The 24,849-nt window shown below is 46.5% G+C and overlaps 1 protein-coding gene across 1 annotated transcript; it reads right to left on the reverse strand.

The window, feature by feature from the left end:
• Positions 1–1,006: 1,006 nt before the first annotated feature.
• LOC128916716 (somatomedin-B and thrombospondin type-1 domain-containing protein-like) lies at positions 1,007–13,253 on the reverse strand. The gene is made up of 5 exons (XM_054218729.1): positions 13,034–13,253; positions 9,445–9,639; positions 8,499–8,577; positions 6,656–6,832; positions 1,007–1,923 (listed from the first exon to the last, which is right to left on the reverse strand). The coding sequence occupies exons 1-5, from the start codon at positions 13,251–13,253 to the stop codon at positions 1,806–1,808; spliced, it is 789 nt and encodes a 262-aa protein (XP_054074704.1). The 3' UTR covers positions 1,007–1,805.
• Between the last annotated feature and the right edge of the window lie 11,596 nt (positions 13,254–24,849).

Here is a 24,849-nt window from a genome sequence, read left to right on the forward strand (position 1 = left end):
TTGGGTAGATTTTGAAAGCAAAAAATGTTTCCAGTACCTGGCTCCATTCTCCTCCTGAAATGAACAGCTGCATCTTTACGGTCCTGTGGCCCAATATAGGGCTTCTGCAGGACAAAGGAAACCTTCCAATGACTAAATGCTACTATGATTACGTATCTCCACCAAGAAAATGAAACTGGCTTCCAGCTTGACAGAAATCCTCACTGCAAGAACCGAAACGATGTACTCCAGTTATTTATTCCCAAGCCACCCCTCAGAGCATCGCACCCCTCTGCTCACAAACCAGCGAGGACCCCTGAGCAGGCCACAAGTTAGTTACAGATTTTACCAGACAGTGAAGCACAAGCCTTTTTTTTTTTTAAATCTTGCTACTCTGGGATGAGATCACCCCACTGTGAGTCATTAATCCACAGAGACAGCTTGTAACATACAATAAAAAGCAGAGCCTTGCTCTCAAATCCTTACTGTACTGGCCAAGAGGCATCACGCGCTTTCAGGCCTCTCAGCGCCAGACTACGCATATTCCTCTAAGCATCTCAAGCACGCATCCTCAGTGCCCTTTCATATTTTCATGAAAGACCCTCAACGTGGTCACTAGATGGGTGTCATGATCCAAACCTAGTCTAGAGTCAGACTCAAGCATTAAAACTGTCTTCTGGAGCCACCCCCAGCCACTCACCTGGGTTTTGACAAATCTAATTACCCAGACGCTCATCACTGCAGCACTCTGCCACAAAGCACAAGTCCGTTCCGTAATTTTGTTTCAGCAGATTCAGAAGTGTGTGTATGTTAAAGGAAATATCCCATCTATTTCTGCATAGTGGTAGGTCACGGTGCCGGATTTCCACCTGTAAATCCTGAGTAGAACTGGACGGCAGCAACTTTTCCTCCAATCTTACCTGCTGGAGCAGATGAGTCGGTGGCAAGATTGGCTGGAATAAATTAGGCAGGTTCAGGCGCTAAAGAGATGGCACTACACAGATTAATCAACGGACACACACTGGGAGAATGTCTCCAGTCGCCTTTATTTTCATTTATAGAAAAGTACGAATATAAATCAGCAGAATATAAAAAAATATTTCAAATATTTCCCAGTCAAAAAGACAAGACTATAGCTAGCCCTCCTGGTACAGCTGGGGTCACTTCCTATTTAGAGCCCCAGGACTGCACTGCATTTTTGGGCAACTCAGAGATGCTCCTTGAAACTTGAAGTCTAAGGGCTCTTTGATCCCTGGTACCTTCTATTCTCACAGATTTGAACAGACTCACATCTAAGTTTTGCCATTATCTCAGCAGCACAAGATTAACCCTCTGTAAGACTGAGGATCAATATGAAATGATGAGACCAGGGAGGGTGAAAACAAAAGGAAAAGATGGTCAAGCACAAGCAGGAAGCATCCACAGAGAAGTGCCATTGCCATGAAAAGAAGGCACTTGAGTCAATTTATCTTGCATTGTAGGTTCTTCATTGAGACTTTGGAAAAATAATAACTAAATCTGGGTTCATATGGCCTTTTTTGTCCGATTTCTTATTTCAAGAAAGGGGGAATTTGCAAGAAGTCATCAGGGTCAGACAGACCTCTCTCAGGGATGGATGGGCAGAAAGAGACTGGCACTTCACAGCCAGCCTGATTTCTTTGGAAATTGGGGAGTACACAGGGACAGAGAGGATTCAGGATGCCCCAGTACAGACAGCAGCCTCTGACATGGAGAAGTCATTGTTCTGCTTGTGGTTCCTACAGCTGCCCCACGTTGGTGCCAGACAAGCCATCACAGCACTCACTTGCTGGGACTGTCAGGAGAAGTTAGATGAACAAGAAGCTGTGAACAGAAGGACAGGAGCAAGCGTCCAGCTGGCGAATTCTCTTCCAGGTTCCCTTGCAGCGAGGGTTCCCTACCGCCTGCCAGTGCAACAGCTGATTCCTGAAACACAATCATAAGAGGGAAAAAGTTAATGTGCTGCACCTCTGCTGCAGGACAGTCACTTGTACCGGGCTTAAATCACCCAGGAAATCCCATTTAGTTTGCTATTTCCATGGACACAAATATGCCTTTCTACCATTGTAAAGAAGCAGCAACCACAGTGACCCCCATAGGATTACAATAGCGTGAAGTAAAGCCACAGTCAGGTGGGAACACTGCAACTGGAAGAACCCAGAGCAGCTCATACTGTAGATGTTAAGTCCAAAAGGATTCCCAGAAACATTCCCTCGGAGTGCCCAGCGTTGCATGCAACAACTCACAAAGCACACTGACACCCCCGTAACTCCTGTGCTGAAACACTTGACAGGTTGCACAGTGGGCAAACTACTTCTTTCTCCATTTTTCTTTATAACACCATGCTCCCTTTCAGCAGGCAGAGCTCTGTTGTCACCCATAGCCATCAAGATGCTGAATAAGTACCTAGCACGCAATACACAGCACATACACGTCTGTGTGAGAGACGCAGGGACATGAGCATCTCCAGATAACCATGTTAGTGGAACACCTGCTTAAGCTTTTCTGCCTTGCTAGCAGCTACACACTGACACAGTTTCTGGGTGGCAGCTGGCTGGAGGTACCAGACCCACAAGTGTTGGAACAAGGTTACTCACATGCCTCTTAAGTAGAGGACAAAAAACCAACCAACCAACCCAACCAACCCTTTTCTCCCAGGCAGTCCCATCAACACATTGACCAGAAGTATCCTATTAAAACAACCAAGCAGACGCACAGGCCGTTTTTCACAATCAGCAGCTGCACAAGCAATGCTGGCCTGATTGCCACAGAAACTGAAATTTTGCTATAGCACTGTGCCCCTCCCAGATTTTAGCATTTAGCGGTTTAAGGGAATTCCTCACATCAGTGTGTCCCAGCCCTGACCTTTGGAGAAGCACAAATACCACAACTGGATCAACTCTTGCCCTGTGCAAAGAGCTGCCCACAGAATAGCTCAACAGACCCCTAACTTCTGATTGGTTTATAGTTCTGTAGAAACTGGAATTATTACTCTAGCTCCACAAAGATAACCCTGCCCTTGGTTTAATGAGATGTCATGCTCCAGAGCAGGGTTTTATACATCACACATGGTTGGAAAAGGCTCACTGTATTTTTCTTCTGGCTTGGGGTCACTTCAAAATATCAGGATCTGCACAGAGAGGATTAAGATCCCAGATAAAGCACACTGTGCACGGAACAGTCCCATACCCTTCAAAATTCCGGGCTGTGGCTTTACCTTTAAAAGGCTTTACTCCTTAAACACATAAGCTAAACTTGCTTACTGTCATCTTGCTGGTAGGGAAGGCAAATGCTGGCTTTGCTATAAATCAAGTCCATCCATCCTCTCTCTCTCCCCGCCCCACAAGCATGGGCGTAAACTGCTGCAGTCTGGACATTTACGTGCTACAGCCACCACATCTTGCTCCAGATGATGAAGAGCAGCTGATCCTCCTAGACACAGGTGGAGTAACAATTTCACAGATGTCAAGTCTGTGCTTTGTTTGTAGATCTTTCAGAAGACGATCCAAAATTAACAGATCAATTTCCCAGCTCGATGCTCTGCCTTGTTTATCTCATAACCTTCTAGAAGAAAGAAGCCAATGCAAGCTAGGTTATCCTAGCTATCCTCACCTGATGGCCACAGATCTGGCCATAAATCAAGGACTTTGGGAAATCTCCTGAGCTTGCATAACAGGGGTTAAAATGAACTAGCATCTTCTACAGAGTGGGAGACAGGTGGAAGGCACAGATAACAAGCATCTCTCTCTAACTTGAAGCATTTATAAGCCAGACTCCACTTAGACACAAGAAGATAATTAGGAAATACTCATCAAAATATACCAGCACTGCCGAGTTTATTTTAAACTCTGTCAGATGTTTTCCTTCCTGAGAGTCACTCTTGGAACAATATCTCGGGGAACTAAACGCTGGCACAAGCTGCCGAACTGACAGGGCGAGAAGCAACGCGCAGGCACGGCGTGGGTGGGACAGCAGCGGCTGTGAGTGCTTCCCCCCACAGCCCCGGCCAGCAGCCCCACAGACCCGTCCAGCGCGCGATGGCACACGCCAGCTGGCATAACCACCCCTCGGAGTTACCACAAACTGCCCACCTCTCCTGGCAGAGTTACACCAGCAAAGATTTCAAACTGAGGGTGAACTGAGCATACAGCCAGAGACTCGTGAGCAGATCTCGGCAAACTCAACACATGCTGCATCCTAGGCTCTGGCATCAGCTTGGGCCTCCCACCATCCTCTTTCTCGGGGCAGCTGCTGCTTTCCCATCTTCTTCCACCTTTCTTTACAAGCATCACACTTATGTCCTCCACACCTGGCCAGTGAATCCCAACCTGAGGACCTCACCATGCCACCCCCTCACAGCACTGCTCCCTTGCAGGACGGCATGCTCAGATACGGCCACTTACTCTAACAGAAGGCAGAAGCCTTTTCACAGACATTTCCCTCATCTCACTCAATGGCTGTCCCCACCAACAATCCAACTTCTTCTCAGAGATCAGAGAGGTCAGTTTTTTCCTCCATGCAACCTGGTAAAAAATGTATATTATTTCTGGAAACAAATTAAGGGACAGCTCTGTTCATATGAAGAATACCTATAGTAAATACTTGCACTTGAGATGCTGATATCAAGAAAATCAAGCAAGATCCCCAGCCATGGACAACAACCTCCTTGACCCACCACTGTAAGGTCAAATAGTGATAAAGAACACCAGACCATGCCCTGAAGGTTGGGGATGGATCCCTATCTAGGGGACATGTGGGAGTTATCTAAAAGATCCATGCAAAGTGTAAGGGAGGCTTCACATGCACAGAGAACGAGCAAGCTGCAGACCAGAGACATCATTCACGTTCCACCTGCCAGTCACTCATTCATCTCTGACAAAGCTGCCCAGCACTGCTGGTTCGAGGAGGCTTCCAGTGCACCTCCATTGCCTTTTGTAGATAGGAGCTTTGTCCTCTGCTCAGGCCAGCCCTGCCTTGTCCTCCAAGCCTACGCTACTACCCCGGCAATAAACCCAAGAGCACACACACAGTATCTCAGCTTGGCACACACACCAAGAGCTCATACCCGCCTAGAAAATACCACAGACATTACGTCATTGGACATTATAGGCAGTAACGCTGGAGGGGTAAAAGTTCACCGTGTTAAAAGTTGTTTCCCCTGCTGGCTCTCACATGCCTATAATGAAATGGACCCACCAGTTCATCTTACCTCCAGCAAGACTCTGGGAACAATTTCTAGGCTCTGCTCAACTGGAATGGATTTAAACCACCTGCTGAGACGTGGGCTGAGTTCTGACTTGAGTGAACCAGTCACCATTCGCCCCAACTCCGTTATCGTTACCCCTCTCCAGCCTTATCAGCCTGCCAACACCTGACAATCAGATCATCATTCCTAAAGGACACAGTCCCATTTTCTCTGTGCTTCCATTCTACGTACCGTGCTGTTCACCAGATCAGGTGAATGAAAGTGTCCCCCTCCTTTTGGAGCCCTCTGAGGAAATGAATTCCTGAATATATTTTGCTTAATCTGATGTTACTCTCTGGCTCCAAGGCTTTGGTAAAATAACGCTATTGTAAGCTTTTATAAGCATTTACATGTTGAATGCAGGTAAGAGCTACTCCTGGCCACACCAGTTAAGATTTTTTTCTTTATCTAAAAGCTTTTGGAACCTTTGTACATAACAAGCTGAGGAAGGAAAGGAAAAGACTCAAACGTGACTTCCTCTTACTAAAAGCCTGAGAAAAACCCTGCCTAAAAAGGCCATTATTGGCAGTCTTGGTAGTGCAATACATTGTGCGCTTGAGGCCTGGCAATCCTAGTTTAGAGTTTCTAATTCAAATGAACATTCTTACTGCAACATTTGTGTAAATTTTAAAAATACCCCTGCCTGGCACTGATAGGCAATGTTTTTCTCAGGCAGGGCTGCTAACCAGTTTCAGAGGATACTAACAACTAGCAATGGGGTTAAGAGTATCAGGATCAAAGCGATGCAGAAGCTGTGCCTCCAGTGACCACAGCAGAGGCATGGGAGCCAGAATCCCTCTGTTGCTGTCTCTGCCACAAATGTGTTTCACAGCTTCAAGCCATTCCCTTCATCTTTGCTGGAGTCTGCCCAATTTGTACAACCTGGGTGGTCCCCATCAATCGCCCCAAAGCTTCTTCAGCTTTCCAGGGAAAGGATGCTGGAAGTGCAAAGATTTAACAGCACTTCCACCCAACCTCAGGTGCCAGCACATACCCCAGGTTCCCATGCCAGCTGCCACACACCAGAAATACTCATAAAGGGTCACTTGTAGAAATAAAATCCCTAGTGCTTAAAAATCAGAGACATCTGACAGGACTGTTAACCTTAGAAGGATGAATGGAGTGTCCTTAAAACAAAAAAACTCCACAACTGTGCCACTTCAAAGTCAGTGAGATTTAGCAGACTAAGTGCAGGTACTCCCATACTTCAGTCCTGGCTCTGCCACTGGTTTAATACATGAGCTTCACCAGGTCATTTCACCTCGGCAAGAAACTCATGGTATGCAACAAAGACCAGTTATTAGATGTAGAGCACTCCAGAGAGCTGCGTGCAGCGCATTATGAAATTGGGACAAGCAGATCAAGGGAGAAGAATTAAAAATTCAACACAGAAACAAAAGCTAAAACTCTTACTTCTTGCTTCCACTGCCATCCCCATAACAATGTAGACTTCTGGAGTCTAAAGCCGGGTGCTGACACTCCACACAGACGGTGTGGCCCTCTCTTAAATACTGCATCCAGTGAGTGTACGAGTGCTGGCTCTGCAAGCAGCCCGGTGTGATGGCCACAAGCTGGAATTCAACACAGTACCTGCAACCAAAATAAGTGAGTAGATTAGCTCAATAACCAGATTGAAGCCCTCCACAGGACTGAAAGAGCCAGACTAAACTGGGTGACCACAGATCACTAATTAAGAAAAAAAAAACAAACAAACAAACCCATCTACAACTAAGGTCAATAAAACCTGGCAACTGTCTTTAAAAATAGAGACACAGATTGGTCAAGCATTTGACTAGAGATGAAAAACCCAAGATTTCAAGTCTGGCATCCATTTGATGAACCACACTTTCTCAATCACCTACTCTCAATTACTTATAATGGGTTTTGTAGAGCAACTTGTGACAGGAGCTGAGATTTGGTCTGTAATGGTTTTCTTTTTGATGATCTCCCTCTTAAGAGACAGAGTGAGGTTGACGTATCTTAGTGGAACAACTACCAGATTGACACAGCACTTCTTCCCTGCTCAGATTTTTCTGTGCTTCCGGTTTTAACCAAATCTGAAGAGGAAAGCCCGAAAGAACTGGCCTTGTTTGGACAGGAAAACTAAGGAAGCTCAGTAACCATTTATAAACACAGAAGAGAATTGGGTTCTAGTCTAGACTGGTTCTGTATCAGTCATCATGGGGATTTCCAAACACCTTTAAGTAGCACACCGAACCATGTGAGCAGTTTGCTTCCTCGTCTTATCTGAGGGAAAGTGCAAGGGTAAATACACGTGCAACAGAGCTGTGCTCACATTTTTTCATTTTACAGGGAGAAGGCTCAAGTAATGAGGAGTCCAAGGGAGGCTCAGGGTGAACAGATGCTCTTTCCTTCAGACACTTAAGTGGGATGGATGCACCCACGCACTATGGAAATACTTACATGTACAACAGCACGTGGAGAAATAAATCAACAAGTACATAGCTGCCTCATACTGCAAGAGCAGCTCTGGGAAACTCCACACAGTGTTTACAAGAATGGCAGCTCCCAACAAGAAACAGGCAAACTACCAGGGACTGCAACAAGAACCCCTGGGGAATAACCAGCTTGCAAAGCTGCGTACGAGGGGTTACAGGGTGAAGACAACCTTTCCCATCAGCACTGTGTCGCTGCTAGTGATGACCCCAACTGTGAAAGAGGAGGACTGGGAAGGCTGATGACAGCTCCCCTTCGTTTGAGGCAGCAGAGCACACACAGAGATGGCTGACATCTCAGAAGTTAAAATGCAACAGAGCTTTCTGCACAACCCTGCCTGTACCTGTGCCATGCAATGGTGCTGCAGGGAAAAACAGGCAATGTTACAGCCAAGGGGGGCTGAAATGGGAGAGGGATGTACTTCCCACGCAACAAGATAGCAAACTCCACCCCCTGAGAATTTACACCATTTCTGTAAAAAAGTACAAACTGCACCAGATTCCACACTGGGAAGAGCTGAAGTGAATGGTCTTTGGCTTTTTTATCACACAACCTTAAACAGCAGCGATGCCATGAACGAAGAGCTGAATCTCAGTCTTGTACTGGCCTTAACATCAAGGCAGACCCACAACCTGCAGATGCACTGAGATACTGCTGCCGCGGAGGGAGAGCAGCACCCCGCTCTAGTGAAGCTGGGAAATGCAGACTCTGATCAGCAAAAGGCTGGGCCCGAAACTGCACCCAGGGAGACACTGAAGGTGGAGTATGACTGAGGCCCCGTGCTGAGCCTCCAACTTACCCTGCTTTTTCATTGCCATCAGTCGCAGATCTTTTTTTCCTCGCTTTTCCAAACCCTCCTGTTGTAATTAACGCTGGGACTGTGTATATCAAAGAGAAAGAGTACATAGCGTAAGTGGCAATACTGCACTAAGGCTGTTTATGTCTGCAAAACAGTAAAGATGGGCCTTTAATGTAATACAAGGGAATCTGTATTGTTGACAGATGTTTTGCCTGAGCTGAGTACGCCTACTTATCAAGCACACCCAAAAGACAGAATGCAGAGGCAATATTCACTTAATGCTAACTTTCAACAGGTTTGAAGAAGTCAGTTGTAGCCAACATCCAGACTGGACAGATTTTGACCCCAAAATACCAGCAAAAATGACAAGCAGTTCTTCTAAAAATCAGTAAAGGTATGCCATGAAAAGCTGATTTGAACAAACTGAAATCAGGCTTTTTCTCCAGAAACTAGTTGGAGGTCTCCTCTGCCTGCACTCTGCTCTACTGCAGAGAACTCATACGTTGCCTATGACGGGTATTGCACCTTCGTGACTTTTTGCAGATGATTCATAAAATAATAAAAAAATACGTAAGATAAAAAAAAAGTGCTCAACACGCACTTACAGAAGTTTTAAACAGGCATAAATCTACCAACTCTATCAAAATTCCCAGAGATTTACACTCGTATAAGTGAGATCACAACAGGCCTGTAATATTTCACTTTTGAAACACAGCAGATCACAGCAAACGGCAGGCGCTGCTTTCAAATACTGTCCCGGGAAGGATATCTCTAAGCCGCTCTGTGAAGAGCTCAGTTCTCAGTTACACCAGCCAGGCCCAGAGCAAACATGCTGGTGTCTGAAAACAACCCTCTCCAAATACAGTAATGAAAAATCAGCTCTGCTGACTCAAACAAGAGTCCTCCCCCCGATTACCCAGACACTTAACGTTTTCAGGGGACTTACTCAGGGACTGTTTGCACTCTGTTCCTTGCTGAGTCCAGTACTCCACACAGCCAGCCCTCTCCTCCAGAGGAGGGCATGCTTCTCCTCCGTTCCTGGGCTCCTGGATGACGTGCCTCCTCCGAACGCGGTACGTTGTCTTGCACGGCTCTGCGCAGCCACTCCAGACACTCCACTCGGATACGACACAGGGGATAACTGGAGGAAGAGGAACAAACAGGGATGTGTAAGTTACAGAAAGGATGCCAGTGACATGCCTTCTCCAGAAAAGCTCAGTACAACCTTCCTTATTTCACACCTGTCCCACAGTTGTGTGGGGCAGTTCCCAGTAGCTCTGCTCCCAGCAAACTAGCTGCCCAGAAGCTCCAGCCATCCAGACTAGTCTACATGGGGCCAGTCATCTCCCTCTCCTACACCACTGCAAGCCTCCCCTGCAAGCTGGGACCTGCACTGGATGAACTGAGAAAAGTTTTAAAATTAGACGAGGTCAAATTGAGTGGTACGGGAAGAGCTGGATAAAGAGCAGGAGGAAGGGGAGGGTGTTGTAGACCCTTCATGCAGATAAGGCCTGAAATCTTACTGACTTCTCTTGTGAGATGTCACACAACAAATGATGACCAGCCACGGAGTCTGGACCACCACATGGCAGGCTGGAGTTGAGTTCAAAGATCAAAATGAAATACAATGGCTTCCACTTTGTACATGTTGGAACCAATCCCAAAATATTTTGAGGATGTGACTCATGACTCTAAATTTTGGGAACCTGCACTAAGTAATGCTTCAAAAATCTTCACATCATTGAGCATCCCTACTTGCTCCCACATAGTATCCATGCTGCTAAACTCCTAAGCTTTGGCCTCCGTGCAGCTAAAGAAATGTCTTCTTTCAGCATTCAACATTCCATCTGTTCAGTCTGAAACACACTGGTACCATTCCCTGTGTCACATGTCCCATTTTGTGATCTCTTCCCCATGAGCATTCCCATAGTTGAGTTTCATAGGATTGAATCTTTAGAGAGAACTATCAAGAATAACACAGGAATCACTCAAGCACAAGACCATTCATCTGCTGGTCTCTCTCAAAGGCAACCTGGAACCACAGCCCATGATACACTTGATCGGTTGTACTTACCCAACATAGTCTAACCATCAGGAACAATACCTTTGGAGAAAAATACTTGCAGGTCAGCATAGACTCATATATTATTTTTCCCACACATATTCAGTTGGCTACAGCCCCTCTCCTTGCATTTCAGTATTTTGTGACTGAGCTGGACCAGTGTATGACAATACACCACAACAGCACTTCTAGGGACATCAAACTTCAGTCGTACCAGTGAACAGGTGTCTTACCAGGTTTCCTGCCTTGCTGGTTCAGCCACTGGGTGCCTCACACACGGTGACCAGCTACAGGCCAGCACACACCACCTTTCAGACACTAAGAGAAGGGCTTCACTTGCAAGCTACCTTCTATCAAAGACCCTGTGAGTCTTTCAGAGGCAATCTATCCAAGGACAGCAACACTTGACCCATGACGTTGAGCTCAGGCGCAAGGAATTCCTCGGTTCTGAGTCCAGCTCCACTACTAATCTATTCCTAGGATGAACTCATTCAAATCCATTAAGAGCCACTATGCTCAGACATTTGCACTCTGATTTACAAAGGCACTCAAAAGCCTGAGTCCCACTGACTTTATTGGGACATAAGCTGCTAAATGCTGTTGCAAATTCCAGCCTTTCTGAGCAGCTCAAGCTTGATACTTCAATTTATTCTCCCACGGAACACAGATAACCCCTAATTACTGTATTAGCCTCATTTGAAGCTGCCGTTGTCTTCAGAAACTTTAGGAAGATCTTTCAAAAAGCAATTCTTCTTAGTCTAAAGTCACCACAAACAGCTTTTTAAACCCATTCAAAGATTAGGAATTAAATCAATTATCTAAGTAATTGAGACATTTCATATATGAAGCAATGCACCACAAAAAAGCTTGTGCACTGGATTGTAGGCTACCAACATTATAATCCTTTGGTGCATCTGATTTATTCAGAGTATTCTACTCTCTTCAGTTTTGTCAGATACTAATGCCTTTGCCTTAATATTTTGCTTTACGTGTCAGTTTGATAAAGTAGCTCTTTAGTGATGGGAAAAAGTAAACTACTGAAAAAAGGCCAGGCTACAAAGGCAATACAACCCAAAGTAGAACTGCGTCTCTTGCATCCAGTACAAACGAATCACAAGAAATAATGCAGAAATACCTCATCCTGCACAAAACCAGCTTTCTCGACAGCTCCCCGTAAGCAGGATGCTGTTATTCCTCCGGTAGCCACAGGATGGCCCCGGGCTGAGAGAGCGCTGGCATCAAGCTGCCCAGCAGACAGAGGGACCAGCGACTGCCCCCTGCTACCCCCCCACGATGCGCGACGAGGGCCTGCAAACACAGTTTTCTTATTATTCTTCTGAAATATGAAGAACAGACACAAAGGGTTCCTGTATATCCCGGCTAACCCTGATGACCGCCAGGAGCAGCAGGACGGAGACGCGGCGGTGCTGGAGGAGCACTCAACAGCCCAGCCGTGCTCAGACACCAAAGGCACTGGGGCACCCAGCACCAACGGGTCCCTCCCCCGGCACCAGGACACACACCCCCCTGCAGACCCCCCTGCCCCAGGGCAGAGGTGAGGCAGGTTTTGGGGATCGCGGGGGCAGAGCTTTTATGCTCGCTGCTCTCTGCTGCTGCTGGTCTGCAGACCCACCAGTCCGTCCTCATTCACAGACACAGCTTGCTTAAATCACTTCGGAATGAACTTATTTCCCACCCATTTTCCAGCTCTTTCTTGAAAGGAAAAAGGCAATGAAATCACAGGAATACCTGCCCATCTGCCTAGAGCAAAATTCTGCTAAGGCACTGCTATGCAGGTTTCAAAAAAAAATAAAAAGGCATTACATGGGCGGGTAAGACTCCTTGAGGACGCTGTTTGTAGGAAGTGAATATGAGATTGCACCACTCACTAGAATAACTTATCTCCTTAATTCACATCTGCCCTTTGGGGGGAGACATTCATGGAGGGAGTGCTGCTGTGCCCCCCAGGAAGGCAGCGTTTACGGGGACCCCGGCACTCAGTGGCACAGGCACTGTGGTCCAGGGTCTCACCAGACCAGATGCTGGAGCTGTCAATGCCTTTTGCAGGGAAGCGTGGGATAGCAGGAGCAGCAGATCTGATCCCATCCATAGTACTTCAACCCACACGAGGGAAAGGGATCGGGGGATTCTGATTCAGTCAGGAAACTTTCCATTTCACATTTCTGTCCTGTACAAACACGCAGCACCCTTACACACCCTGCCAACGCTCTGCTCCCGGGGGGGACCCCAGCATCTCTGAGAACCACAGCCTAGGTGGGGAGCCAAGTGTCGACAGCATCCCTCCTTCGGCCACCCGCATCCCCACTGGCCACCTTCCCTCCCTCCCTCCCTCTTCCCACGAGCAAAGCAGACCCCGGCGGCGCTTTTTAAGCCCCGAGGGCGGGCAGGTGCCGGTCAGCTCGGGAGGCGGCAGGGACAGTCGGCCCCGGGGGCAGCCCCGCAGGCCACTCACCGGGGCAAGCCTCGGCGTAGTCGTGGCAGCAGTCGAGGGTGCGGGCACACGCCTGGTCGCAGTAGCAGGGCCCGTGGGAGCCGTCGGGCCGCCAGCCGGTGCTGAGGCAGGCCGGGCGGCGGCCGGGGCAGCAGAGCCGGCGGGCGGCACAGCCGGCGGCGGCGCGGCGGGGCAGGGCCGGCAGCACCAGCAGCGCCAGCAGCGCGGCCCGGCCCGCCATGGCAGCGCCTCCGACCTTCACTCCCCGCTTTGCCGGCTTAAAGGGAGGGGGGGCGGGGGGGAAGGAGCCGGCCCGCCTCCCCCGCGCCCTGGCCCCGCCGCCGAACGGGGGAAGGCGGCCGGGCGGAGCCCCGGTGCCACCGGCACGGACGGCGGGGAGAGCCCCGCGGCGGCCGCCTCCTCCCCGGGCCGCTCGGTGTCACCGGCGTCCCCATCCTGGACAGACACCGCCCCCCCCCACGGCTTTGAACGGGCTGCTGGAGCTGCGCCGGGGCTGCTGGCCCCGGAGCCAGGCTGTGGCCAGCGTCCAACGACGGGCTTAGGGCAACGGTCCGTCTTTACACAAATATCCGTCATTTCCCCGACGCTCACCGTAACTTTTCTTCGCCTTAACCTTTGTGGCATCTCATGATGCCCGTGCATCTGACAGTTCCCGTTCTGCAGACTTTTAAAACTACAGGCTATAATTTCTGCACTGGCTGCTAGCACTTACCAGCCAAATTATCGTAAAGAATATCATCAAAACCAAATGATAAAAGAGACCAATTTTTTGCCAGATTAGATTCCAGCATATTTCAGGAGCCATTAAAAACCTGAAACTACTTCATTCCCAGTTCAGCAGCTTGTTAAGAAACACGATCCAGCTGGCTATATTGCCTCTCTACAGAATTACTCTGAATTTTCTGCTTACTTTCAAATGCAAGAAGCTTAAAGTGATTAGAGCTACTCCTGTGAATTATTTAGCTATTCAGTAGGAAGCTAAAGGCTTTACTGTAACTTTTTATCAAACAGACTTGTTCTAAAATATTGATCACAACAGATGTTATACCTTGCTGAATACTGAACTGGGATTTATAAAACCCACCCACTGATTTTTTGCAACTGATTATGCTATTGTTGGGCAGAGTGTTCCCACTTCAGGGAGACTGCAGCAAAGATAACTCTAGAAAAAACAGAAAATAATATTATAGGACAGGCTAACACCTTCATAATGTGCAATGCTGGAGGCACGGGAGCAGAGGGACCTGGCACTGCACCAGCCCAGGCACAACATAGTAAAATGTTCCAAAAAGATAAGAAATGAAAGGAACTTTAGTTTTTTTGTACATCTATAGATGTCTGTAGCAAAGGACAGCCGTCTCATTTTCTTGGCAATGGTCAGATATTGACACCTTGGAAATCGCACATGTAACAAATCCTGCAGTGGGCAAAAGGCAAAAAGGCCAGGAGAGAAAAGAGATGAGCCCTAGAAATAAGAGGCCATGGGGTCTAGGAAGAAGAAATTTAACAATACCAGGTGTTAATTCTTGCCTCTGCCTATGAGTCACTCACTATGTGACCACGGGTAAGTCATTTAATCAATGTATGTCTCATTCTTGATCTAGAACAGGAAGAACGTTCAAAAAAAGATTGCGTTACTCAGCTAATTAGTCAACACAAACCAGAGGCCTGTGCAGCTCTTGCACAATTAACTGAGGGGCAGTAACAGAGAACATTTCCCAGGTGTTTCTGTTTCCAGCACTGATGCTGCCATGTTCCAAGTCCTCCTGCCAACAATTGTTGGGGTAGGAGGAACACATTCACATTATTCTGAGACACAGAAAACTGACTGAATGAAAATTAGCTTTAGAAAGCAACACATCCACATAAAGACTGCAATTTTGACTGACCCTGTGCTGTTACGAAAATTGGATCTGGATCCAGACATCTCAGTAGGGTTTATATGCAATCCACCTCCACCCAAAGTTCTTGGGAGCAAGCTTTGTTGCTCATCTCCCATTCCTGGTCTGAAAGCAGAAGTTCTCCCTTGTTCTGGTTCGACATAGACCTATAGGGTTTTTTTAGGGTCTGGGGTTTTTTTGTTCCCCCGACAGGCTCCAAAGATTGTAATGTTAAAGAAGCCAAGGAAAACATGGTCTAAGCCATGCTGGACCACATCAGCCCAGCAACAGTTTTCTTGCAAGGCAGTTGCCGAGTCCAAAAGTGGGACTGTTGGCCCTATGAGGAATATTGGAGCCACACAAGTGTGCTTTACAGAAAGGAAATGTGGCTAGTCCATCTTACAAAGAGAGGTTCAGGAGCAAAACAGCTTGCAGGGCTGTCCTTGGCACGGGAGATTGTGCCTTCCAGCCTGCGGGGAACATCAAGAGGCAGCTCACTAAGGCAGGTGGAAAAGCAGCTTTATCTGCTTGTTCAAAGCCAGCTGCTTTCCTGGCTGGCCATGCGGGGTTCCTGCCCTCTCGCTCATTTTCCTTGGCTTAATTAAGTTGCACTGTGCTGGAGCTGCCACTGACCCAGTTCCCAGAGGCCCTCCTGCTCCCTTCGTTAACTCTGAGGGGTGGGAGGATGTTGCAAATGGAATGTCCCTTCCAGCGGACAAAGGGAAGCCTACTCTCACTTTCACTCTGGTAGTTAATCAGTGTCCCTGCCTGCACCACAGTGATCCACCCATCTGTGGAATGGGGAACACTGTCCAATAGCAGCCCCTTCTTAAGCTTTGTTTTGCCATAACTTTCACACACACACACACAAAAAAACTATATAGCCTGGATAGGATTTACCAGTTTTTTTAATAGGATTTACCCTATTCCCAAGCGTTCGCCCTTTTGCCTCTATGCCCCTATCACCTGATAATTTATATGTACATTGCAAATGCATTAGGATAGCAGTATTTTCTTTGTTCTGTGCTTGTACAGCCCCTTGCACTTTATGTCCCTCATGCGGGACTTGGGTTCTTGTACATTCCAGCAATAAGGAAACTAGCAGAGCTATCAGTATGCAGGATCAAAAAAAAGTGTTCTGGTTTAGAGCGTCTGATTTTACTTTCTATTGTCACAGCCAAGTCTGTAAAAGCATAGAAGGAAAGTAGCCAACCAAGTGATCTGATTTCTTGGAGCTGATTTCTACAGATAAGTGAAGGCCACAGGAGATCTGATTGCCAGCTCATTCAAACCCTTCTCCAAGGCTATCACAAGGGATGCTCTGCTTGTTCATTACATTTCAGCAAGAAGCACCACCAGTTCACACAAGTTTTCCAGAATGTGCCGCAAATCAACAGCAACAACGCTTGTCCAAAAGAAAGCAAAGCTCACTACTTCCACCTACGCTTTTGCTGCTGTGAACAGGTACTAACTTTAAAATCAATTTCTTCTGTGGTCTGCTGCCTTTCCTATCTAATGCCCAGAGCATGCAAGGGCACACTTTTCCAGGCTTTGCTGGTGAGAGTTTTAGCACACGTGGTCCTAGACAGATTATATCCCACTGGGCATAGAGGAGCACAGGAGGAATTCCAGCGGCACATAGCAACTTTGTTCTCAGCTTTTAAATATCAGCAGGGAAGCAAGAGAAACCCTCAGAAATTTTAATGTTTTCAAAGAAAAAGCTGGGTGAAATGATCAAGCTTTCTACACCTAACTAATCAGATAGAAGCAGCAAACCTCCCAAACCAGGAAACCCACCAAGAGGCAGTGACCTTTTGGGATAGTTGATTACCGGGGACTTTGCTCTAACCACAGATAGCACTTGTATGAATCAAAACTAGATGCCAACTCATGTCACCCCTCCACACTTTGGAAGCTGAGCTCCCAAGTTGTAATTATGTAAAAACCTTCCATTCCTTTCTTCCTATCCCATCATTCTGTTTCTGGGGATTTTCCCCTTCATGAAATGATGCTTCAGCATGCTCTGAAGTGGGCTGTTTCATTTTCAACAGTATTTATAACTCAGACACAAGCCCTACATTTCCACTTACTCCTCTCGGGCTGCTGCTCTGGCAGCATTTGCTCTTATGCCCTGCGTGCCTGAACTGGAGATAAAGTGCAGCAGAGGAGAGGACCACCAACATGAATCCAACGAGAGACTGAACTGCCCCACGCTATTCTTAACTGACTCTCCCTTTCAAACTGTCCATTATGCTTGTGCCTGACTGATCAGGCAGAATAGGGGCAAGTTGGCCTCACGCCAAGGCCAAAGCAACTGCCGTGGTTTTGTACTCACAGCATTTATCTGATTCCGTAGTTTGCTGAATGCTTTCCCATCCCAGATCCTTCCCTTAGTGTCTGACAGATAGGAAAAAAAGCCTCCAGCTCCGGAAAAGCAGAGAACACATGCAAGAAACACCTCTCTGTCTCCAAGGATTTACCCTGCCTGGCCAGTTCATTGAAGCCATTCACCTGAGGTTTTACTGTTTCTTTCATTCAATTGCTTAACTCCCTTCCCCAGGCCCTGGCAGTAGGAAATCTTTGAAGTGTCTCAGCCCTTCATCCCATCCTAGGCCCTAAGGATGCTGCTGTCCTAGTCCTGCCAGCCCCAGCTCTCCACAGATGAGCTCAGCACACACAGTGCTTTCTGCAGACAGGTCAAAAACCTCCTTTGTACAAGCCTTCTCAGAGCTGACCTAACCATAGCAGAGCAGAGAGCAGAAACTGGGATTTGAGCTCAGACTGCTGCTGGTAAAAAGCTGAGTGTTTACTCATCCACTAGAAAAGCTGCACTGGGACAAAATAAAGACCCGTATCCCCCCAGTATCTGTCTTCAACAGTGGCTACTAGCAGACGCCTAGGAGGGAACATAAGATAGGTTGAATGTATAGTGGTATTTCCCCAGAATGCTCTCTCACTTTCTGGTAATTTCACCTCCAGGATTTCCTAATAGGTGGTGCCTATGCCTCAGTCCACGTCTTAGACCAATTCTCTCCCATCTCATTTTGAGCCCATATAATAAGTTTTCAGTCAACCCACACCCACAGTCTCTCATAGCACTATGCCACGCTAGACAGGGCACGGGGTTGTTTTGAACCTACCATCAGCTAATTACATTTGAATCCCTAGTTCTTGTATTGAAAAAGACAGGGAACAATCCATTCTCATTTACTTTCTAAAAGCCACTCAGGATTTTATAGATCTCCATTGAATTGTCCCTTAATCATCTCTCCTGCAGGCTGAAGAACCACCCTGCTGGGTCGGGGGGCGGGGGCCAGGGCTGCCAGCAGCTTGAGCTGGGGAGACGTGCCACCGTCCCAGACTTTGCCATAGTCACATTTCTAACATCCAATTCCTCTTTTGCTCACCTCACAGGTCCTGCCTCTCTCAAGTCCTTCTTTAGGTTAGCTAACCATCGACAACAAAAGAAATCGCTGCTGTGGATGTGGCCTTGCTTTCCCATGCACCTCTCTCACCGTACGAATTCACACGCTTAAGGCCAAGACGAAAACATATTCACACAGGCAGATAACAAGGTCTTACTGCTGACAAAGAGACAAGAGTCTTACATGTCAAAATATCCTAATGCAAGGATTGACTTTTTTCTTTCTTTTCACAAACTCAAAATAATAATAGTAAGAACTGGAAGAGCTGTCTGATTTTCTCTCACACCTGCTCCTGCTTTCTTAAAACACCTGTCTGCCTGCTTACCCCAGGCACCCTGTACAGAAAGCCGTAATTAAAAAGGTGTTGGGGGGTCAGGAAAGGGAGAAGGACCAAGCATTCAGTCTTAAAAGAGACTTATTTGAGAAAAGATTCAGGTGGAATTTTCTTTTATCAAGACCAGTAAGCAAAGAATACATCTGCAGGGGCCCTAATGCCACTTTACTTGGAGGAGTTTCAAACTCTGTACCACAATTCTCTCCTTTGCAGTGTCCTTTGAGATCTTAGAAGTGAAAGGACCTTTAAACAGCATTCCCCTCCTGTGCACATCTGTTTGTTTTTAGCACACAGAGACATGGGAGAAGAGTTGATACCAAGCAACGTTCAGAGATTTACCTGAAGAAAAATCAGATTACAAGCCCATGCATTTGATTCTTCTGTCTTTTGCCAAAGTAGAGGAGAACACCGAACCAAATAGTTCTAAACTCCATCTGCAAACAAAGCCCACTCAGAAACAGTCCTATACTCTGACAAAGAGATGGGATCTCATTAGCACCGAAGGGAGTTTTGGCCAGCACACCTGAACTGGACTATTGTGGCCCAGGGACCAAAGAGCATCTCATCCAGAAAAAAAAAATCCCTTCTTGTTAGACCTGGACTTTTCTGTACGTGCTCAGCAGGCCAGTAACTGCTGCACACCTCTCCAGACATGCCTTTGCCACCCTTGTAAAACTTATCCTCAGCTGGCTGCTAAGAGGAGAACCACATCGGCTTCCCAGACAGAGCGCACAGAGGGCACTAGCAGAGAGCAGCAGCCTTCTCCAGAGCCCTACTGTATGACCAACTAGGTCCAAAGCATCTGCTGTTTTTCAGCTCACCGGTTTTGTCCCCAAAACGCAGCCTCGTGCAGTACTGACAAGAGGATCTACACCACACCAGAGCAGATATGGCTGAGCAAACACCTTCTTGGATTTAAACCCCAAAACCATTCACCTTTGATAAAGGCTTCACCTCAACACGGCAAAACTAGTGTCTCCAGCAGACTCCAACACATGGGAAATATGATCTGCTTATTCTGCCTTCTCTCTCCTGTATAATGCTGCATTATAAGACCATGTGGGGAAGTCAGGCTAGAAGAGAAGTGTGGAAGTCCCACTTCTCTCATCCAGATGCAGCCATAAGCACAGAGAACATAGGTGTTAGCCTTCTCTCTTCTGCCAAAAGCCACTACACAACCCCATCACATACCACCTCTCCATAGACAGCAGGGCTATGAGTCACCCCAGGGCAGAAAGGAAACAAACTCGTTGTCATTAAAAAGCTATTATCTTTAATGAAAGCTGGAGAAGGTTCAAAGTGACCAGAAGTCTTATTTAGAAAACAGGAAAGATAAACACTTTAATAAAAAGCTTTTAGTGGTTTTCTCTCTGGTCTATCTGCTTTCCCAAAGAAAAGGAAAGGAACCCAGCCAACTTTGCTGAACCTGGTACTTTCAGTGTTTGGACCAGTTTTCTTTTTCTTTTCCTAAGAGAAAATAAAGGAACAAATTGTGACAGTTTGGGCCATGAGGGGGGACCCTATGAACAAGGTAACCCATATTCCTTCCCCTAGGCAGAAGAAAAGCCTTGAACAGGTTTGTATTCAAGTCAAACCTGGAATTTTGCCCTGGTCTGTGAAAGGCCAGGGTGACACCTGACTCCACAAAGCATTACTGGGAATCTTTTACATCCAGAATAACCACACTCACTAGCAGAAAGAACACAATGCCTAAAATCCTCTAACAACTCCGCAAGCTACATGACTGACCCTCTCCCACGTTAAATCAAAAGTAGTACCTCACTTTTCAGATTCCTCCAAAACTAGTCTCATGCTTTCACTAGCTGCCTCCACAGACAACTGCCTCCTCCTCCAGACCTTGCACCTTTGCATCCTCCTCCAGCAACGCCTCTCCTGCAACTTTATTCAATTGATACAATTTACATGACAGAAATGGTCACATTTATTTTCTTAAATGGGAGCAGAAGCTGCCATGGCCATGGGGAAGGCATGGACCATTCAAGCATTCATGTTCCTTGGGCGAAACCAAGTCACCAAGGTACATGGCGCTCCGCACTTTGCTATTTAGTAAGTGCAAAGAGAAAAAGGTTTTGCTTTATTTGGAAAGATGCACTGATTTATTTTTTTTCTCTCCTCTAGAAATTAACATTTTTACTATTTCAACGCTATTTCAGCTATACCCAGGTTTGAATTATAGAATTCTAGGAGAAACTTAATGTGCTCCTCAAAGCACATTCCTCTTTTCAATACCCAAGCTCCTACTCAGATCTGTGAAAAATGATGCCATAAATTACAACATGAAGAAAAATCTTCTAGATCACACAATAAATAAATTAAGTGTGTGTGGAAAACATTTTTTCCTCCTTCACTATTAAAGCGTGTTTTATATAAACAAACAATAAAACTCCACCAAGGTATTTCCAATGGAATTTAGTTTTCATTGCTAAGAAATTTGCTATATTTTTCTTATAGTATCTGTAGGAAGTAGCATATTAAAGACCCCCTAGTGGCTTGTGGAAAGATAAGGGGTAGAAAAAGTTTGATCTAAAACAATTCAGCAGACGCAGATGTTTCTAGACTGCAGTGTGGCAGTCCTTTATTTCTTATCAGTAAGGATAATTGCACGAAAACAGGAGTTTCCTGTTATTTTGTCATCAGAAGGCACATTCTTTTGTTGATAAAAATCACAATTAGTCACCATGAAGTTTTAACAGTGATACAACGATACAAGCAGAGGATGCTAAGATCTGGGGAGAAACGGGTTAACTGCACCTTCTTCTTGTTTTTTTCTGAACTGTTTTTGCCCTGGGACCTCACCAGTTTACACAGGCAGACTACCAAGTCCAACTCTCCGGGTCTTCTGGTAGAGTCTGCCCTTTAGTCTATTGCCATGAGTCCCTACCTATTTTCTATGGTGTGGAGATCACTAGCAACTTTTGACAAGTTAGATTAATTGTGCTATAGATGGTAAAGGAATGCATTTTGCTGAATGACCAGAGCTGCCCACAGACCTTGCAGCTATTACTCAGTAGCTGGACCAGGATTTTATCCTAACATGTCACAGAGAAACAAGTTAAGAGCTTTTTTAGTTTCCTTTCCCAAAACTATATTTCCATGGACCTACGTGACCCTGACAAGCCGCTTTAAAAATTAATAGAAGTGCTGTACATTTCTGTTCCATCTGCAGCATAGCATTGCTATCAACACTGTCTGACTCACAGCCTTAAAGAAAGCAGTCAGGAGTAGACATCTGGATGACAGAAGAGGTCACTAGATTTTATATAATGACATTCTGAAAGGACTTTTAATAACATTCCTAATAAGTCCAAGAAATTGGCATTATAAGCGCAAATCATCTTAATACTATCTCTGAATATTCCTTTTGTATCTCTGCCGATAATGACAATAATGCTTAATAGTATTCAACATTGCCAAAGAAAGGGGAGCCACAAAAGCAGCTCACAAGCACCACAAATCTAAATCTTGAGGAAACTTCTATGTGTGAAATTCAGATTTTAAAAATTATAATCACGTCGATAATCACGTCTTGAACCCATAGTGATACTCAGTGGTTTGGAAAAGGAGATGCAAGAAAAATTATCCATAAAGGCTTTTCTGATGCCTGGCCCCATCCATGTAGCCAGCTTGTAGCCACTGGACATTGGTCATCTGCCATCCCCTCGCTGAAGGGGCTGGGCATGGTGGTTTTAAATGCTGTGGCCAAGACATTGAGGAATCCATATTTATGGAAAAAAAATCTGACTCTTTCTGCCAGCCCTGATGAACTGAATCAGTGACTTCAACTCAGTTCATAACAACTGCACAGCTCCTTCCACCTCCATATACCCCTGTGACACAGAGCCTGACGAAGCGTTAGTCTCCTTGTATGTCAGTGCTACATCTGGCATTCAGGGTCCATTCACTCCCATTCCTGTCAATGAATCTGGAATATATTTTTGGAAATTAACTGTGTTCTTTTGTTTCCCTATCTGTATCTCAGATCTCCAACAAGCGGGTCAATCGGTGACACCAAGACATACAATTGGCTTCAACTACTTCCTGGTCAACCTCAAAATCACCCTTATACATGCCCTTTCCTGGTAGGTCTTTCACATGTGTGTTCACTGTTCATGAAGAAATACACGGACAATCAAATACCTAATTCACTTCAGCTATTACCAGTTTCCATGTGTATGTTTATGTTTAATACCTTGGTATTTATTTATTTATTCTTGTAAAAGAACTCCAAGGGGCACATTTGTATCTGCTTTACAAACTAACAAGATGACTTGGAAGCTGACACTTCCTCACCAAGCCTTCCACTTGCCAAAGTGTAACAGCAGGTCTACCTGGTTAGCACTGCTAGAAAAAAGAAGCCAGGTTTGTGTGCAAATACATTCACCAAGTCACTGTAACTCATTTTGAGATGTGAGACCTCATCAGCATCCCTCTCGCCCCCACTGATGTTGCTAACTTACCTTTACAGCCAGCAACCTCAATCACGAGGATTTCAACACCTCTTGAATCATAGAATCACAGAATGGTTAGGGTTGGAAGGGACCTTAAAGATCATCTAGTTCCAAGCCCCCTGCCGTGGGCGGGGACACCTCCCACTAGATCAGGTTGCTCAGAGACCCATCCAGCCTGGCCTTAAAAAATTCCAGGGATGGGGCTTCCACCACCTCTCTGGGCCACCTGTTCCAGTGTCTCACCACCCTCATGGTGAAGAACTTCTTCCTAACGTCCAGTCTGAATCGACCCATCCCTAGTTTTAATCCATTCCCTCTAGTCCTACCATTATCCGACATCCTAAAAAGTCCCTCCCCAGCTTTCTTGTAGGCCCCCTGAAGATACTGGTAGGCCACTCTGAGGTCTCCTTGGAGCCTTCTTTTCTCCAGACTGAACAACCCCAACTCTCTCAGTCTGTCCTCACAGAAGAGGTGCTCCAGCCCTCTGATCATCCTTGTGGCCCTTCTCTGGACACATTCCAGCACGTCCATATCTCTCTTGTAGTAGGGGCTCCAGAATTGGACGCAGTACTCCAGGTGGGGTCTCACGAGAGTGGAGTAGAGGGGGAGAATCACCTCCCTCGACCTGCTGGCCACACTTCTCCTGATGCAGCCCAGGATACAATTGGCTTTCTGGGCCGCTAGTGCACACTGACGGCTCATGTTGAGCCTCTCGTCTACCAGCACCCCCAAGTCCTTTTCTTCAGGGCTGCTCTCAAGCCAGTCACTGCCCAGCCTATATCGGTGCTTGGGATTGCCCCGACCCAGGTGGAGGACCTTGCACTTGGTCTTGTTGAACTTCATGAGGTTGGCATGGGCCCACCTCTCCAGCCTGTCAAGGTCCCTCTGGATGGCATCCCTTCCCTCCGGCGTGTCAGCCGCCCCACACAGCTTGGTGTCGTCGGCAAACTTGCTGAGGGTGCACTCCATGCCACTGTCCATGTCGCTGACGAAGGTGTTAAACAAGATCGGTCCCAGTACTGATCCTTGAGGGATTCCACTTGTCACTGGCCTCCACTTGGACATGGACCCATTGACAGCCACTCTTTGGGTGCGGCCGTCAAGCCAGTTCTTTATCCACTGAATTGTCAGTCCATCAAACCCATATTTTATCAGCTTGGAGACCAGAATGTCATGCAGGACAGTGTCAAAGGCTTTGCTCAGGTCCAGGTAAATATCATCCAGGATCAGAGGAAAGACTGGCAAGGAGCGTGTGTCATAGTTCAGAGGAGTGACAGAGACGGTTTACAGAAGGAAATCATGACCAGCAGCACAAAATATGTGTCACCCTCATGACACAACAGTAGCTGTTGTGAAGCATATACCTTATGCACAGGTTTCAGTAAGCTAGGAATTAACAAGAGATGCACATTGCTGTTAGCACCTTTGGCAATCACCTTTTTTTCCAGGCAGTTTTCCCAAGCCCTACCAAGGTGTTTCCACAGCAACATAAATTGCTGACTAACAAAATTTCTCAGACGCTTCCAGTCCTCCTCTGTAGATTTCCAAGAAAATTGCACCTATAAATACCCTGCTGTAAAAAAGTGACAGTGAATACTCAAAGGGAAAGTCTGTTTTCAGTTGCTGGTGTCAAGGGCTTGATCCACATCTGCTGAAAAATGGATTCACTCTCAAGACAAACCTGCCCCCATGAGTGCTATAGCTCAGG

The sequence above is a fragment of the Rissa tridactyla genome, chromosome 12, assembly GCF_028500815.1.
Source record: "Rissa tridactyla isolate bRisTri1 chromosome 12, bRisTri1.patW.cur.20221130, whole genome shotgun sequence".
NCBI lineage: Eukaryota > Metazoa > Chordata > Aves > Charadriiformes > Laridae > Rissa > Rissa tridactyla.